Genomic DNA, 18,107 nt, shown 5'->3' with positions numbered 1-18,107 from the left:
TTACAGTTCAGTGCAGCGTTGTTGCTTTTTTTTTTCCAATTGTTAATAGGCAGTTATCCTTCTGCTCAGCATGGCAACAGAGCATTTTATGCTGTTCAGCCCAATCACAAAAGTTACACTTCCTGATGAAAGGGGGGCGGGGGGGAATCTCTTAGGCTGTCCTTTCTGGATGGATTGAGCAGAGTGGCCTAGGAGGTCAGCCACTCCATTTTGAAGTACTCAGTGCTTTGAGGGGTAATGGGAAGGCTAGAAGTGCTTATGTTGATGGCATGTGAACCATTTTAGCTTGGGAGTGTTAATGTATCTGCTTTTGGTGAACGGAGAGTGCGGAAGCCCAAATCTTAAGGGACTGCATCTGTCAAAGGATGCAGAAGACTGCAATTTAGTCTGCATAGACTGAACAGGAATGAGTGTAGATTTAATCCGTAAAAATGTGGTGCTCACCCTACAAAACACTGGGAAAGGCATACCCTGTGCAGAGAGAGAAAAGAGAAGCTGAAGTTGATGATGCAGTAAAATACTACAGAACTGTTTGGGGTATAAATTACTCTCACCTTCCCTGCCCTTCCCCGGCACCGTCCGTCTACCCTCTCCTGAACAATACATCGCGATGGCATGATGTTCCTGGTAAACTGAGGCAGTTGCTTTCCATATAGGGACCTGTATTAGGAATGTATCCAGCCAAAGATTCAATTGCTGCTCATGTTGGGAAGGATCAAGAATGCATCTTGTGGAAATGACTTGATGAAGGAGAAAATTCCTGTAATCTGGAGCATCCCATACTAATTGTCAATCACAGCTTGTTAACTTCTGCCTTTCCCTCTCTTCCTTTCTTCTTTGACTGTGATAATGAGCCGAGTGTTGTGAGGAGACCAAAAATATTCCCCAGTTCCTGCAGTGAGATTTGAGAGGGCGTTTGCTGATAGAGGAGGAGGCAGTCAGGCTGCCCTTGGCAGTCATCGATATTTCATACAAAGGGAGGGGAGGAAACTAGAAGTTGCATCTCTGACCCCTCTGACCTTGGGAAGAGTTGGATATATTATTTTGGGAGAGGTGGTGAAGTGATCTGGAGGCTGAGCTCTTGCTCACAGGCGAGCTGCTTAAGTACAAGGGAAATGCAACTTGACCTTTCTTAAAAGGTGCGTCGGAAAGATCTGCAGAAGAATTTAATAGGCTGCAGACTATGCTGGTACGATGGGAGACATCCTCCCACACCTGTTGACTTTTAGCTGGAAGGGCCTGAACAGTGCATTGAATATTTGGGGGGGGTCCCATCTCTCCCCCATACTTCACTCTGCGGGGTGTTGACTTAACAGATATAGGGACCCCAGTAATTACGGCAAATTGGTTCACGGATTGTAATGCCTCCAGAAAATACCAGCTGTCTCATAGCTACTTCCCAGACAGTTTTCTCTGGCTGCGCGTGTGCATTTCCCCACTACAGTGTTCTGTCATGCCTCGCCTCCCTGCGAGATTATCTTTTTGAGATGAAGAATGGGTTTGTTTCTCACCAAGGACATTTGAAGAGTACAAGCTTCACTCCTTTTTGTTTATTTGCCACTGAATTGCCTCCATGAAATCCAGATTCTGTTCTTGAAACCACTGTAAACAGTCTCTGTAGAATCATAGAAGTCGGGTTGGAAGGGCCTTTGTAGATCTTCAAGTCTGACCTTCTGCCAGGGCAGGAGAAAAAACTGGGCTCAAATGATCCCAGCTAGGTAGGCATCAAGCCTCCTCTTAAAGACCCCCAGGGTAGGAGCCAGCACCACCTCCCTTGGAAGTTGGGTCCGGATCCTAGCCGCCCTAACTGTGAAGTAGTTCTTGTGGATGTCTAATCTAAACCTACTCTCCAATAACTTGTGGCTGTTATTCCTTGTTATGCCAGGGGGCGCAAGGGGAAACAAGGTCTCTTCTAAACCCGTCTGGTCCCCCCACCCCCCAGTGAGTTTATAGACAGTCACCAGGTCCCCCCTCAGCCTTCTCTTGTGAAGGCTGAACAGGTTCAGGTCCCGCAGTCTCTCATTGTAGGGCCTGCCCTGTTGCCCCCGGATCATGCGGGTGGCCTCCTCTGGACCCTCTCCATGTTGTCCACATCCCTCCTGAAGTGCAGTGCCCAGAACTGGACGCAGTACTCCAGCTGCGGCCTGACCAGTGTCGCATAGAGGTGGGATCACCTCCTTGGCCCTACTTGAGATGCATCTGTGGATGCACGATAAGGTGCGGTTAGCCCTGCCAACTGTGACCTCACGTTGTCGGCCCGTGTTCATAGTTTCATAGTAGCTAGAGTCGGAAGGGACCTAGGTAGATCATCTAGTCCGACCCCCTGCCTTAGCAGGAAAGAGCACCGGGGTCAGATGACCCCGGCAAGGTGCTCATCTAACTTCCTTTTAAAAATCCCCAGGCTAGGAGCCTGCACCACTTCCCCTGGAAGCTGGTTCCAGGCCCTAGCCGCCCTGACTGTGAAGTAGCGCCTCCTAATATCTAATCTAAACTTACCCTCCGCCAGTTTGTGACCGTTATTCCTGGTCACTCCTGGCAGCGCACGGGGGAACAGGGACTCCCCCAATACCTGCTGATCCCCCCTGACCAGTTTGTAGCAGGCCACAAGGTCCCCCCTTAACCTTCTCTTGTGGAGGCTAAACAGGTTCAGGTCCCGTAGCCTCTCCTCATAAGGCCTGCCCTGCTGACCCCTGATCATATGAGTGGCCCTCCTCTGAACTCTTTCCATATTGTCCACGTCCCTCTTGAAGTGTGGCGCCCAGAACTGGACGCAGTACTCCAGCTGCGGCCTGACCAGTGCCGCATAGAGGGGGAGGATCACCTCCCTGGACCTGCTCGAGATGCATCTGTGGATGCATGACAGGGTACGGTTGGCCTTCTTGACTGCCTCCCCACACTGCCGGCCCATGTTCATCGTGGAGTCAATGACGACTCCAAGATCCTTTTCCGTCTCCGTGCTGGCAAGAGGGGAGTTCCCCAACCTGTAAGTGTGGTGCCGGTTCTTCCTCCCCATGTGCAACACCTTGCACTTATCAGTGTTAAACCCCATCCTATTCTCATCCGCCCACCGTTGCAACCTGTCAAGATCAGCTTGTAGCCTATTGCACCCTTCTAGTGCACCCACATCCCCCCACATCTTAGTGTCATCAGCAAACTTGAACAGGGTGCTTTCTACCCCGTCATCCAAGTCACTGATGAAGATGTTGAACGGTGCGGGCCCGAGGACCGAGCCCTGCGGAACCCCACTGCCCACGTCCTTCCAGGTCGAGAAGAACCCATCCACTACCACCCTCTGGGTGCGGCCCTCCAACCAGTTGGCGACCCATTTGACCGTGTGGGCATCGACACCACAGTCTCCCAGCTTTTTGATGAGGACAGGGTGAGAGACAGTGTCGAAAGCCTTCCGGAAGTCCAAAAAGACTACATCCACAGCAACCCCTGCGTCTAATGATTTGGTGACCTGATCGTAAAAGGCCACCAGGTTGGTCTGACAAGACCTGCCACTGATGAACCCATGTTGGTTGCCCCTGAGCATGCATTCCCCCGCAAGGCCCTCCTGGATGTGTGCCAGGATAATTTTTTCAAAGAGCTTACCCGGGATTGAGGTAAGACTAACTGGCCTGTAATTTCCCGGGTCCTCTTTTTTTCCCTTTTTGAAGATAGGGACCACATTGGCCCTCTTCCAGTCCTCCGGCACCTCACCAGAGCACCACGAGTGCTCATAGAGCCGCGCCAGGGGTCCCGCAATGACCTCGGCCAGTTCCTGTAGAACCCTAGGGTGAAGATCGTCCGGACCAGCGGACTTGAACACGTCCAGCCTCTCCAGAAGTACCCTAACTAACTCCTCGCTAACCCCTGGCCCAGGCGTGTCTCTCTCGGGGCCCAAGGGGGGCCCAGCAGGGAGGTGGCTGAACTGGTCCCTACTTAGGAAGACAGAGGCAAAGAAATCGTTAAATATGTTAGCTTTGTCATCTGGCGTGATGACTAAGTTGCCCATCGTGTCCTGCAGGGGCCCCACATTACCCGGGACCCTCTTTTTACCCCCTATGTATTTGAAGAAGGACTTCTTATTGTCCTTAATCCGGGAAGCTAGTCCTATCTCCAACTCTGCCTTGGCCTTCCTGACTGCCCCCCTACATCCTCGGGCGACTGTAACATAGTCCTTCTTGGTGATGACCCCATCCCTCCATTGGGTATATGCCTCCCTTTTAGCAAGGAGGCATTCCCGGATGCTCTTAGTGAGCCATGGGGGTTTATGTGCCCTCCTGCTCCCTTTGACCCTTGTTGGGATTACCTCCCTTTGGGCATGGAGGATCGTCTCCTTAAGGAGCAACCACTCACCTTCGACATCTGATTCCCTTCCCCTCTGGGTCCTCAGCGCTTCCCCAACGATCCTCCTTAGCTTGTTGAAGTCAGCCCCCCTAAAGTCTAGGGCTGTTGCCTTGCTGCAGCCCTTTGCCACCTTACGCTGGATGGTGAATTCCAGCAAGCGATGATCACTGTCTCCCAGGTGGCCCATCACCCGCAGCCCCCTCACCAGGTCATCACCCGTGGCCAGCACCAGGTCCAACAAGGCGTCTCCCCTGGTGGGGCTGTGCACCTCCTGGGTTAGATGGAGGTCCTGCACTCTGGCTAAGAACCGACGTGAGCGATCAGACTTGGCTGACTGCTCCTCCCAGCAGATGTCTGGGAAGTTCAGGTCCCCCATGATGACCACATCCTTAGCCCTCACTGCCTCTGTGAGCTGACCTAAGAATTCCTGGTCGAGCTCTTCTCCCTGGTTGGGAGGTCTATAGTAGACTCCCACCGTTAAGTCTCTCTCCCCTGGACTGCCTTTTACTCTAACCCAGAGCACCTCAGAGTGCCCCCCCTTGCTAATTAACGAGGAAGTATATTCCTCCTTGATGTAGAGTGCTACTCCTCCACCTTTCCTTCCTATCCTGTCCTTCCTGTATAGCCTGTAGCCCTTGACACTCACCGCCCAGTCATGCGATGAGTCCCACCACGTTTCTGTGATCCCTACTATGTCAGGGCTGGTGACAGCTAGGAGGAGGGCGAGTTCCTCCTGCTTCTTCCCCATACTTCGAGCATTCGTGTAGAGGCATTTGAGGCCTCCAACGGTTGTGCCCACTGACCCCCTAGTCTCAGCAATGCCCCGTCCCCCATCGCTTACCTGTTTCTCCCTTTTGACCATTGGTCTGGGCTCGCTGGCTGTTGCTGGGCCTGGTAGTTCATCGTCTCCTCCGCCCTCATCTTCCCCCTCCCCCGACGAGCCTAGTTTAAAGCCCGCCGAAGGAGGTTCATCAACCTGGAAGAGAACACACGCTTACCTTTAGGGGAAAGGTGGAGCCCATCCCATCCCCAGCATGTCTCTCATCACGATGTGCCGGTCATGGCTGAGGAAGCCAAAGCCCGCCTCGAAGCACCATTCCTGTCGCCTCCAGTCAATAATGACTCCAAGATCTCTTTCTGTCTCCGTGCTCTCAAGAAGGGAGTTTTCCATCTTATAAGTGTGCTACTGGTTACTACTGCCCATGCGCAGCACCCTGCACTTGTCAGTATTGAATCGCATCCTGTTTTTGTTAGCCCCCCCTCATAACCTATCCAGATCTTGCTGCAGTCTTTCCCTCCCTACTAGCGTGCTCACCTTACCCCAAATTTTGGTATCATCAGCGAATTTAAACAGGTTGCTTTTCACCCTGTCGTCCAAATCGCTGATAAAGAAATTGAACAGCGCAGGCCCAAGGACCGAGCCCTGGGGGACTCCGCTGCCCACTTCCCCCCAGGTCGAATATGACCCATCCACCACCACCCTCTGAGTGCGACCCTTCAGCCAATCTGCAATCCATCTGACTATATAGGCATCAATGCCACAGTCGCCCAATTTTTTAATGAGGATGGGGTGGGAGACGGTGTCAAAAGCCTTGCTGAAGGCCAGAAAGACTACATCCACGGCAACACCTGCATCCATTGCCTTTGTGACCTAATCATAAAAGGCAATCAGGTTGGTCTGACCTGACCTGTCCCTAATGAAACCGTGCTGGTTGCCCTTGAGCATCGTCTCAATAATAACAGCTCAATTTTAAAACGTATCCACACCATCCATAGAAGAGGACAGAAAAATCTTTAGCTCTGATGGGTAGCTTCTTCTTATACTGATACAGCTACCATGCTGTAAGCTATAGCAGTGTGTCCATGCATAGAAAAGGCATATGAGGCCTGTTCCATCGGGTGACTTGTGTTAATGTTTTTGTTAATGGCCTTTTTGTGTTCTCTCTACAGCTGCCATTAATCTAGCGAAGCTGAAGCTGTTCAGGCATTACTATGTTATGGTGAGTAAGTAATTGAGAAGTATGTTTGTGATCAGGGCTGGAAATCTCTTCCTTTCGCGCACAGGTGTTGCAAGAATGTAAGTGGCACAACAGCTTTGTATCCAGTTGTGCCGGTTGCTTTACAAATGCATAGTGAGAGAGCTGTTCTTTCCATGATCTGGGCCTTCGAGAGATCCTTTGCTTGCATAAAGATTCAAGCTTTTGTGCACATCCTGGGTCTCCTTAACAGCAGCTCTGAGATGTAAACTGCACCTCTTCCCCCCCAACATCACCTTAAAACAATTTAAAAGTTCAGACTGAGTTTTGCTACTTATTCTTTTTAGTGCAAATGTGTTTAACCAGCTGTTGACCTCAAATGTGTAGATAGACAAAGCAAAATGCATGCATTGCTGGCACTAATCTCCTGGTGTCATGCAGAACTCTTTTTGGGATTGTAGACTGAGTTTTAACCTTTAGTGGTGTAGCCTGTTTTGTCATCACAGGCAAGTCAGTTTTTCCATGGGCTTCAGTTGTAAAATAGGCATAGCACTGTTCTAGGTCACAGGGGTATTTAATGAGAATAAATTCATTTAAAGAAGGGGGTAGCTCTCTGAAAATACAGAAATATGACCAGGATTTCATAGCTTACCTTTTATTTTGTGCACTTAACTGATGTTTGCTATGATTTAGGAGGTAAGTAAGAGAGAAGTATTTGGGACTGGCACTGGTTTTCAATTAGGTGAGTTATGCACTTACCTGGTAGGTATATAAGTAGAGTACACTGCATTTCTTCACTCCCCCTTAGGTCACTTTGAGCTTTGCCTACTGAGTTGCTAAGCCTAAAACAACATACTGTCAGCTTAATAAAATTTAAATTTGGGACCAAATTGTGCCAAGAGGGGCATGCAGTCTCTGCTGAAAGTAAAGGAAGCTGTAAGCACATCTCACAAGAACCACTCTGTTAATGGTTTTCAGTTGTCTGATGTCAGACCTCTTTTCATAAGCTGTAAGAATGAAAAACTATATGCCTGATTTTGCTACTCTGTGGAAGCCTTTGCACATTCCCAGTGAAAGCTAAAGGAATATATTATCCTGTTAATCATACCTCGAGTCATTTAGAGTTGCATTAGTGTTTTGCATTTAGATTTTAGTAATAAAATCATCAATCTGTATCTTCATGTTTATCAAATAGTGTAACAAGTCGAATCGGGCTTAATTCTCAAGTAATTCTTCACTGGTACTGTTTCTCTAGGAAAAGAGCTTTTGAAATGATGATGCCTTCGTTCTTACTACTTTTTATTTTTCTTCTCTCCTCCCACAGATTGTATGTTACATTTACTTCACACGGATCATTGCAATGCTTATTAAGGTTGCTGTCCCATTCCAGTGGAAATGGCTCTACCAGGTATTTTGCTGGCAAAGGAGAATACTTCCATCCTCTGTATTTTTTCCTCTGTATTTTTTTACTCATTTATTTTAAAATGTGATGTATATTAAAAGCAAATACACACGCGTTTTTCCATATTGTAACATAATTTTTCTAAATGCAGTACTGAGGTCTGTGATTTTTCTCTTGATCTTAACCCTGATATACCTGAGGTGGGGAAGGAACATATTTTTAGTTTGCTGTTTATCCAGCATGGCTGCTGGATTATATATGAGATGTCTCGAGGTAATCATATTATTGATTTTAGCTTTTCAGTTTAAAAGTGTCTCAAGGAAATGGATCAGGAGCATACAAAGGAAAAAAATCAGACCCAGGCTTGTCCTGTGTAATTGAGGCTCTAGGGAGCTGGCAAAACAGGCTTTCACCTTTCCATCTATGGGCTTTATGTGCTTGATGACTTCTTAAATACTTGGTTTCTTACAGTATAATCCAAGCTTCCATGCAGGGAGTCTTTGAATATGTTAACTGCTGGTAGCTCCAAACAATTTAAAGGATCTTTGTTTCCTTAACTGCAGTAAGGCTTTGCTTTTAATTTTAAAGAACTGAAATAATGTTTAGATTTGTAACTAGCTATTTAAAACCAGGAAAACAACAAAAGTAGAGGGCGTGACAGTATTTGTCCAGATACTGGCATCAATAAGGCAGGGAATAGCTTTGTTGCACTTTTTACCAGACTAAAGTCATCTGGTTCGCTAAACCCTCCAATTCTCAAACAAAGGGAAATGTACTGCAACTATATTGGGTTAAAAGTAATAATCTTGTCTCCTGTTTTTACTTGTAGCTGTTAGATGAAATGGCCACACTGGTGTTCTTTGTCCTTACTGGGTACAAGTTCCGTCCAGCATCAGACAACCCATACCTACAACTCTCTCTGGAAGAGGAGGATGACTTGGAGATGGAAGCTGTGTAAGAACTTTCCTGCCCCTCCTCATTGTTGATTTTAACATTGTACAGAAAGAACAGACTGCTTGCACCTTTATTCTCTCCCCACTCTACCCCTAAGCAAATCAGTCTGGGATGTGTAAAAGTGGTGTCTCAAGCTAACTGCTCTACTCTGTGGCTCTCAAAGCACTAAGGAAGCTTGTGGTACTTGTGTGGACCAGAACTGAGCATTGTACTGGTGTGCAGAAAGATACTAGGTCACATTTAAAAAAAAAAAAAAAAAAGCTTTTAAAGAAGTCATTTGCAAAGGTGGTGTTGGGGCTGGAACAGGACTAGAAGGGGCCTCTTGGCACCTGGAGCCCAGTACCCTACATTCTCAGGCAGCTGTTTATCCAGAGGTCTCAAACTGGGGCATTCCAGGCCTTGACATGTACTGCAGCCATACAGCACTTTGCAAAAAAGAAGCTAAGCACCACCTCCAACATGGGATTGGTTTATAATAAAAAGAAGGCATTTTTATGCACTCTAATGGCAGCAGCAGATAAATTATTAGGTGAAGATGCTTTGAGGTAAACTTAGAAAGAGGGCCATACCCTGTTTCCTTGCAACATCCTTCCCAATCTCACTTTGGGGAAGAGGGTGAGGTGGTGAGAGAGAAGGTACAGCGTCACATTGTAACATAAGATTGTTATATTGTAACTTAGAGCCATGTTCTTCCCTTTTGCTTCAGTATCTGCTGTTCCTAGACCTTTATCAAAGTTTGCAACTATCTCCAGCCAGAGGCAACGCTGACGGCCATTTATCTCCCTAAAAGCATCCACATGTTTGCTCAAACGTAGACACCCTTATTGTCTTACCCTTATAGTTTTTTTTTCCCTGTCTGTGTTTTTGCATCTATGTATTAACTGTTGCAGATGATGAGGCTTGCCTGAACTCGGGTCTGCTTGGAGTGGAGAGGTGCTGTTATGGTTTAGGTTTTGTTTACATGAGGAAAGTCTTGATCTTGCAGAAGAGCCACTGTGGATCGTTACCCTACTGAAGTTATCTTAACTGTGCTATTTTTGGTGGCAGCTGAATGCCTGCATACAGCTTTCTCAGCCTGGCTTTTTAGAATGAACCTGCTGGCTCTAGCTGTCATGTCACAGCCTGTTCTGGCAATTAGATTAACTTGAGGCAATCCCTGGAAAATCCTTAATTCTAGTGCAAATGGAGGAAAAGTTATTTGACTTTTGGCTCAAAGACCAGAATGAATTGACCTGGATCCCTTGCAGTCTCATCTTAACTGGAGCACATCCAGTGTGTAATCAGAGAGGAGTTTCTTCCAGCGGTTCCTACCCTGAGAATTCTTCACGAGCACGCAACTTCCTTGCAGCTGCAGGATGCTAATCTGTGTTCACCCACCATACAGTGGGTGGAGTTCAATGTAAGGTGCTGTTTTACGTGCTCTTGCCCTGATAGTTGAGCCTGGAGCTTTGACAGCACAATCCTGAACAAGACGGAACTAGGGAGTGAATTCTTAGAAGACTTCCTCTTCCATGTTCCTTCGCTTCTGCTGGATCACCGGGCCCTGGGGCTGATGATCCATTGCACATGGAAATAAGAATTCTAAGAGTTCTATAATCTGAAATAATTAAGCACAAAGATGGATTTCAGTCCAAATACTAGCCCCTGCCCCTCTGGTATTTCTGCGTCGGTGTGGGATTCAGAAATGTTTCTAATTTCCTGTAATGAATGCCATAAAAAAGCCTTGTTCAGTGTAAATTAACATGTATTCTTGCCCATCTGAATTGATTTCTCAGACCTGCTTGGGGTGTGGCGATTTGAAGAAAGCAGCAGGGAGAGAATTGATGTTTTTGGGATGAGAGGACAAACGAAGGGCAGAGATGGTGAGGCAGTCTCTACAGATGCTTGAATCCATCATTAAAGTCTCAAGGCTGTTATTAACCTTACCTGTCCCAATTCATTTTAGTGAAAGACTGAATCTGCTCCTTTTCCTAGAGGCTTACACAATAGAATGGTCTTCCCAGAGGTACCTTTAAAGGAATAGCATCTTAAATCACATTGTCTATATTTTTTTCTTTCCTTTTAGTTATTTCAGGGTTTACTTTAACTGACATCAGAAAAATAAGTTCTCTGTGGCTTCTTCTGTGCAGGTGTAATAGCACGCCTCATGGTTTGTTTTGGGTTTCTTTTGCTTCCACTTCTCTGTAAACAGTTTCTCCTTTGTGGGAGTTCTTTAAATCACAGGAGTTTAGAAGCTGTTTTGTTAGAAAGGAGAGAGAAAAAGTGGAACCAGCAGCATTTGCAAGATTAGGGGAGCAGATGCAATACCTAAATTTAGCACATCTTGAAACGAATTAGATTGCAGTGCTGATATCCATTGTGTGGGTAGGATAGTCAAAGTGGTCCAAACTTCAGCAAAGCGATGTAATTGTAGCTTGACTGGTGGGACATCTGGTCACTGTCAAAGCACAATTGAGGCTTATAAGCTTCCAGTAGTTTCATTCCATAACCCAGACAGGCTCTTAATAGCTTTTGACTACTGTATAAATTGAAATAACTTCCCAGTTGGAAGGAGCAGGGAGGATAGGCTTAATGTCAAGAATACAATAGCAGAGGGCCTGACGAGAACAAGAACAGCTGTGTACTCCTATAGACGTTCAGTAAGGCTGCTGTGCTGTGTTGCAAATCCGGTGCCATTTATCAAGTCTGCTGGAGCACAGAAATTAACATGCTCTAGCAGCCTTCAGTGTCACGTGCATCAGTGTCCCTGCGCTGAAAAGTAGCAGCAGGGTGCTTTAAACTAAATCTTGTGCAAGGAGCTTTAGTTCAGAGTGCCCTGTCATCATCTTTCAGTGTGGGGATACTGATGCATATGATGCTCAGGCACTTTTAATTAGTGTGGTTCTCTGATTAAAGTGCCTCCCCCCACCTCTTGGGAGCATTTCTAGAAACATCCTGTGTGACTAGGTTTAGGCAAAGCAGAGATCTGGATGGAAGTTCTGATTAGGCAGGTACTCAGTGCAACAAAACTGTCAGGAATCATTAGCCAGCTGTCTCATCTAGTATGCTTAATAACACATTTGAGCAGTGTTTCCCTAGATGCTTGTAGCTCCCAAAGAATTTAAAAGGTTTTTACCTTGCAGGGGACATGCGGGTAGGTGGGTTTCCAGTCTGAATGCAGAATATGGCTAGGGTGCTGTTCTGATCTAGAGGATGAGGTAAAATTTGACAAGGAGCCTTGTTGGCCAGCACAGGTGAGGTGTTTTTTTTTAAAGTGTTTCTTAATTGTAAGGTGCTGTTGTTTTGCTTTCTTGGGGCTGGGTGACATGTGCCATATTGGAGTATTCATGCTACGGGCTGTCAAAGAGCTTATAGCACTTTATCTCTCTGCATACTCTCTCTTATGTCTTTAGAGGTCCATTGGTTTAAAAGCTAACTTTGACTGGGGTCTCCAGTGCTCTGAGCCAGTTTAAGGTGTGCGTAAGTGGAATGAGAGCAGCAATTAAAGAATAATTAGTGACAAAGTCAGTTTTTTGCGGTATTTTTAATAAACTCTTAACAAAATTAATCTTGGCCGGTATCTAACAATGGGTTGACCTGACTAGCTGGTTCCAGGAAACACCAGAAATGTGTTGAACTTTTAGCCTATCTAACCAGTTGTATAAATTTAACTCTTCCCTGGATACAAAGTAAAACAGGTTTGAATGTTTCAGACATGAGATGTTCTGTATTTTGTGCTACTCTTCAATAGTTCATTGCACTATAGATGCTCTGTGCTTCCTGATAGGAGTGTTACTTATTACCCAGATTTTTTTTTTCTTTCCTCACTGGCCTGTAGAAAGAAGCAGTATTTATCATTTTAAACCAGCAGCTCCGACTGATGTTGTCAGTAAAACTTAGAAAATGCCCTTTTTTTGTAACTTGCATACAAGCTCAAGAATTTTCCTTCCAATTTGGCAAGCACTTGCCTCATCCAGTTCTGAGCCTTTGCACGTCAAAACACGTTTGCACCAATCAGCACAGTTTGGAAGTGGCATTAGCTGGGGAAAGCACTGAAGACAAGTTTACCCTAAAGAATTCAGCAAAAGATTTTTCTTGCAACAAGTTTCTGTTAAATTTTTTTGTGAAATAGTGTAGGATAAAAATGGTTTCTGGAATTTATTTTTATTGTATTACAAACTGTTTGGGACTGGAACTCTGTGGCCAGTTTTCAAATGCATCTGATAGCATGCCTCTTTGCTTGGTCTTTCAACTGTCCCATAACCTTTGGTTACAGAAAAGCAGTAAGGTATGGAACTGCTTACAAAAGCAGTTTTTCTTGATTCTGGTACAGGCGAAAGGAAACAGTCTCTTGCTTCAATTCCAGTCTCTTGCTTCAATTCTTATTTGTAGCATCTTATTTCGGCCATCTGGTTCTCCTTATTGAGAAGAGAGAAAATGTAAATAGAATGTTTAAGATAAATGAGGCTGAAATGGGTACAAGTACCCCCAGATAACTGAAATGAATTGTTTGGTGGAAAGTGCTGCAGTATCATCCTCTTTCTGATGCTGTGTCTGTACCTTTTTACTGTGAAGTGACCTGAGGTAGCGCACAGAGGTACTTGGATCCAGTGTTTGCCCTTCAACAGTTGCATTGGGGATCTGGTGCTTAGAATAGCTTGTGGATTTGGTAATGCAAAAAAATCACCCTCACTAATTTTTTTAATCTAGTTTTTCAGGAGCAATTAAGTTATTACCTAATGATGGGTAGGAGGCCTTTATGCAAGAAATGTAGTTCCAGCGTGGGCACTGGTGAATAAATGTCCAAGCCAGAAAAACACAGTCCTAAATGACTCATGAGGGGTCCAGGCACGAACACTGCTACATGGACTCATGGAACAGGCATGGATGCTTGGCTAACTTCCTTGGTAGCTTTGCACTGAGATTAATTTTGGGCAGTGGATCTCTCACTCCCCAAACCACATCACGTAGTGTGTCCTTGATGTACCCCCAGTTTGTAGGACCAATAACTTGACATCTATTTTTTGTACTTAAGTAACCTTTTTGTTAAGCCTTTTAAAAAAAACTGCTAGGGGTAGGTTCTTATTTGAGCAAGCCCAGTGACTTGAATAAATTAAATTGTTTGTGTGTGTCAGTCACAGGAAAGCAAGGAGCATGCAAGAGACTTGGGTTGAGAATATTATATTTTTGAGTTTTTGGTAGAGTGAGGGAATCTAGTGTTTTACTCTAAGACTTCCCTTGTTGCCCGTTTTGGGTAACATCCCAGAGCCCTGTTGAGAGTTCCTCGATGCATGGGTCAGTTCAATTCCACTAAGCATTTGGCAGAGATGCTCTGTAAAGAGATGTTCATTCTTCATTCTCCAGCTACATCAAGGAAGAGAAGGTTACGCATTTGAAAAACTGCATTTGTAAACACTTATGCTAGGTGAAACAGCAGTAAAAATCTATATGCTTGTTTGCCAACTAAGCATTTCCTGTTCTGGTTTGGTTTATTTTTTTAATTAAATAATGCTTTAGCAGAAAAAATCAGAGCTCGTTGACAGTCGGGTGGCTAATGGCATCTGAGTACTTTTGTATGTATGCACACATGCTCATGTGCTTCTTTTCATGTAATAAATATCCTCTCGCTTTTCTAAGCCCATGGCAGAAGATAAAAGGTTGCAAACTTCAGAAATCTCATAGGGAGTCTTTGCCATGTTAGGTTGTTCCAGTTTGGGTTTGTTTTTTTTTTGTTTTTTTTTTTTGTGTAAGTGAAATGCAAAGGGGGGGGCTTTCTCTTATTTGATAGATGGAAAGTGCCTTTGATTTTTCTGAGGAACAGTGCTGCAGAAGTGTTCAGTTGGTCTAGGCCCAGTGATTCTTCTGCAGGGTGCTGTGGCACCGTGTGGTGCCTTGAGATCCATTCAAAAGTGCCACCTTGTGTTAGTGTTAAGTGTGTAAACATTCATGAAAGAGATCCAGAGATTTCAAATAGGAATTCACTGTGTTCAAAACTTCTGACCTGTTGGGGTCTTTCTGAGGTTTTTACAACGGGAGAATTACTCTAATCTTTCTACAATACAGAAAATGAATAAAAGCTAGGAGCTGGCATTTTTGGAGGGGTGTCTTAAGTTTAAAAAAGTTGAGAACTGTTGGCTTTAACATCCCCTTTCTCGTACACCAAGGGAAGGGAGAACTGTCTCTTAGATTTCAGCCTACTGTGCTCACCCTAAGTGGGCTCCATGCTTTGCTCAGCTCTTCCAGGAAAATGTTGGAACCATGAGCTAATGCTGTTGCACTGGATATTTTCACTGTGGCTCTCTGATCCATGCCCACTTTCAAACAGGGGAAGCTTGAGAAACTTGGGTGGTCTGTGTAACACCAAAATGCTGTTAAGAACAATGTTTTTTGTTCTTTGTTTTTTTTTAAAAGAGAACCCCTTCCCACCCTAGCATGCGAAACAAAACTGCAGTAGATGAAATGACAAGCTAAGGTAGAAGCTGTAAACCTGAAGACTGTGTGTGTGTGTGTGTGTGCACATGTGTGAAAGGCACAGGTGGGACTGCACAGTTAATCGCATGAAAACTTTGGTCAGCTTTCACCTTTTTTAAATTAAATCCGAGCTAGACAGGCTTAGCTGTAGGAAAGGCTAAAGTATGTGCTTGTTGCATCTTTACTGAGGGTCTTTAGCCAGTAGAAGAAAATGATCATGGACATTGTAGGCCTTTGAATTTGGTGCACCTGAACAGAAAACAATAGGAGTTGTGTCTGTGCAGGTGAGAGTATACTCAGACTAATCTGGAGACTGATCTTTTCTTCCAAGCAGGGGCAATAGCTATTCTTCACCAGCCAAGTGACTTATATACTCTGTACTATGCAACTTGTAAAGCGTGTGCTGTCCATTTGTGCACATGAAGCCAGCATTTTACTTCACTTAAGGCTTTGTGGCTTGAGGGTGCCGGTACTCTCAAGCAAAAGAAAGGTTTGTTGGTTTCTGGGTTTAATATCATCTTCTGAACCCAAACACAGAATGTAAACAGTTGTCCTCTGTGGGGTAGGTGGGAAAGCAGTTTGCTGCTTTCTCATTCCTGGCAGGGTTGGGGAAGGGTGGGGAGAATGTCCAAAGCAATAGGCCTCGTTTGTACATGTCAGATGACTCGGTGCTATTTTACAAATGATGCATGGGAGCATGTGTTGGGGGTGTGGGATCCCCTCTGAAGTGGGATCAGGTGGAAGTAAAAGTATTAAATTAAATGAAAGCATCTCACCAATACATAAAGGCTGTAACCTCAATTAATTTTTCTAGCTACCTGCAGCCACCCAATAAAGCAAACACTGTAAGAATACTGTCACCTTTGTTTCATCTCTGCATCCTGAGTTTGTTCCCTTTGCATTAGGTGGAATAAACTGCTCTGCAGGAGAAGGAAATGGCAGCACCCCTACGTCCCTGCCATTCTGCCTTCCACAGGCTTCCAGGCCCCGCTTCACAACAGACTGCTGTGAAAAGCAAGCAGCTCTAAAGCTCTGTTCTTTGAGTTCGGTGACCTTGCTTGATGGCAGATCAGTTTTCAGTCCAGTTTGCAGTATCCGACTTGACTCCTAGAGGTCAGGTTCTATCACCCTTCCAGTTTTTTTCCTCTTACAGAACTGTAGAACAAAAGACCAAGCAAAAAGGAGGGTCAGGATGTTCTGAGCTGTGAAAGACGGAAACACTTCTGCAGACATAGCAATCCTTTCCTTAAAGGTCTGGGATAACTAGGACAGGAACAAACTTCCATAGCAGTGGGACACCTCTTAACAGAGGTTGTAATGGATCACTCCTTCCCCGTTAGTGACAAATTATTTGCTCCTGTAGCAACTACAAGTATTACTTGCTTAAAAAACAGAGGCGAAGCGGTTTGACATGTCTTAACTGTCATTCAGTATCATTTTTTGGTTGGAAATAACCAGTGCTCCTATACACTGCAATTCTGGGAACCTTTGAGCTACATTATTGTGGATCAGGGTTGAAATCTCATGGCAGCTTGGAGAGTGAGTCTGAATGTGAGTGCCTGAATTTAGCTAATGCTGTTTAGTCCTGAGTTTCATGGTTCCTAATAAATGTTGTCTGAACTGCTTTGGGGGAGGGCATACTTCACAGTGGTTATTAGTGACAAAGGTAGAAATAAAAACCTAGGTGATAGATATATAAATGCTGTCCCATCTGGACCTCCTCTGTGCGGTCCATGCTTGTTCTGTCACCAGTGGAGTTCTGCTGGCAGTAGTGTGTTTATTTGAGAAAATTATAGCTACAATAAACACAAGCTTGAAGATCTTGCCTAGGATGGAAGTAAAATGGCATTATCCAAAGAGCCTTTAAAACAGTCCTTTCCCCTCATCCAAAAAAGGATGAGGAGAGAGACTTTTCTTCCTTTCCTTTTAAAAATATCTTGCTCAAACCAGCTCTTTGGGAAAAGGCATAGGAAGAATGAAAGCTGCATCTCAGCATGGGACATTACCTGCCATCAGGATTCTCTGTGATGGATTTGCACAGGGGCCCAAGGAGGAAGCAAGGGAGCATTTTTACCTGGGGTTCTTGGGGTACTCAGTAAAGAATTTTATTACATGACAGGACATCAAAAGGCACTGATAAATAAGTGGAGCAAGTACCATATTCTACAACAGAATAAAAAGATTAAATTGCATATATATCAAATTACTGTGTGGGAGAGATTATTTTATCTGTGGTTTACAGAGGAAAAGGACATTGTATCCCTATCTTGGAGAGCTTGTCTGATCCTCAAGGTAATAGTCTGACATCGGTGGCATTATTCCAACTTGGTGCACAGATGTGCCTGTATAATCTTTAGAGTATTATGAGGTTTTATATTCCTTCTGTCAAATTGCCATGATAAATGCAGCCCCAAATTGATACAAGTGACTTCAGTTTTTTATTGTTATCCTGATTTCTACTGAATAACTTTGATATTAGCAGGACTCGGTATGTTGTAAGCCAGTGTTTGATTCTGGACTGTAGCCATGTATATAATACATAGCACAGATATTTTTCCCCTCCTCTGGTTACTATATATAGAAGCAGAGAAGATCCAGAAGAGGTAATGATGAACTCTATGTTAATTAAAGAATTAAGAAAATTTTAAAATACATATGCTTCATGGGGTAGTTTGTTGGGTTGTTTTTAACTTATAGGCTTCAAACGTTAGTAAAAGTGGATAGGCTGTAGGATTTTGGTTGTTGAGCTGAGGCACAGATTATATTGTTTCTCTTTAACATAAACAGAGATTAAAGTACTTACATGCACAATACATAAAACTGCTCTGGTAGACCTTTCCCTTGGGCTAACTAGCAACTTGCTTTCCTACTGGAAGACCTTATCCTTTTGCAAAGAGCTTCCAATAACCAATTATACTGTGCTTGGTTCCCTGCTACCTCTAGTCTCTTCATCCTAGAAAGATTTTTAGCTAGGAAGTTGCACACAGTGCTAT

At 44.7% G+C, this 18,107-nt stretch overlaps 1 protein-coding gene across 2 annotated transcripts in view; it reads left to right on the top strand.

Annotated features, from left to right (window-relative positions):
* Positions 1–18,107, top strand: part of GPR107 (G protein-coupled receptor 107) — a 62,848-nt gene that overhangs the window by 37,702 nt on the left and 7,039 nt on the right. For both annotated transcript variants that reach the window (XM_090021562.1, XM_090021561.1), the window contains 3 exons: positions 6,283–6,332; positions 7,633–7,716; positions 8,540–8,664. In XM_090021562.1, the coding sequence (XP_089877688.1) occupies positions 6,283–6,332; positions 7,633–7,716; positions 8,540–8,664 (259 nt within the window). The remainder of the gene's footprint in view (positions 1–6,282; positions 6,333–7,632; positions 7,717–8,539; positions 8,665–18,107) is intronic.

This window comes from Crocodylus siamensis, chromosome 11 (assembly GCF_052110815.1).
Source record: "Crocodylus siamensis isolate JL-2025a chromosome 11, ASM5211081v1, whole genome shotgun sequence".
Lineage (NCBI taxonomy): Eukaryota > Metazoa > Chordata > Crocodylia > Crocodylidae > Crocodylus > Crocodylus siamensis.
This window is presented reverse-complemented; position numbering and strand designations above follow the sequence as displayed.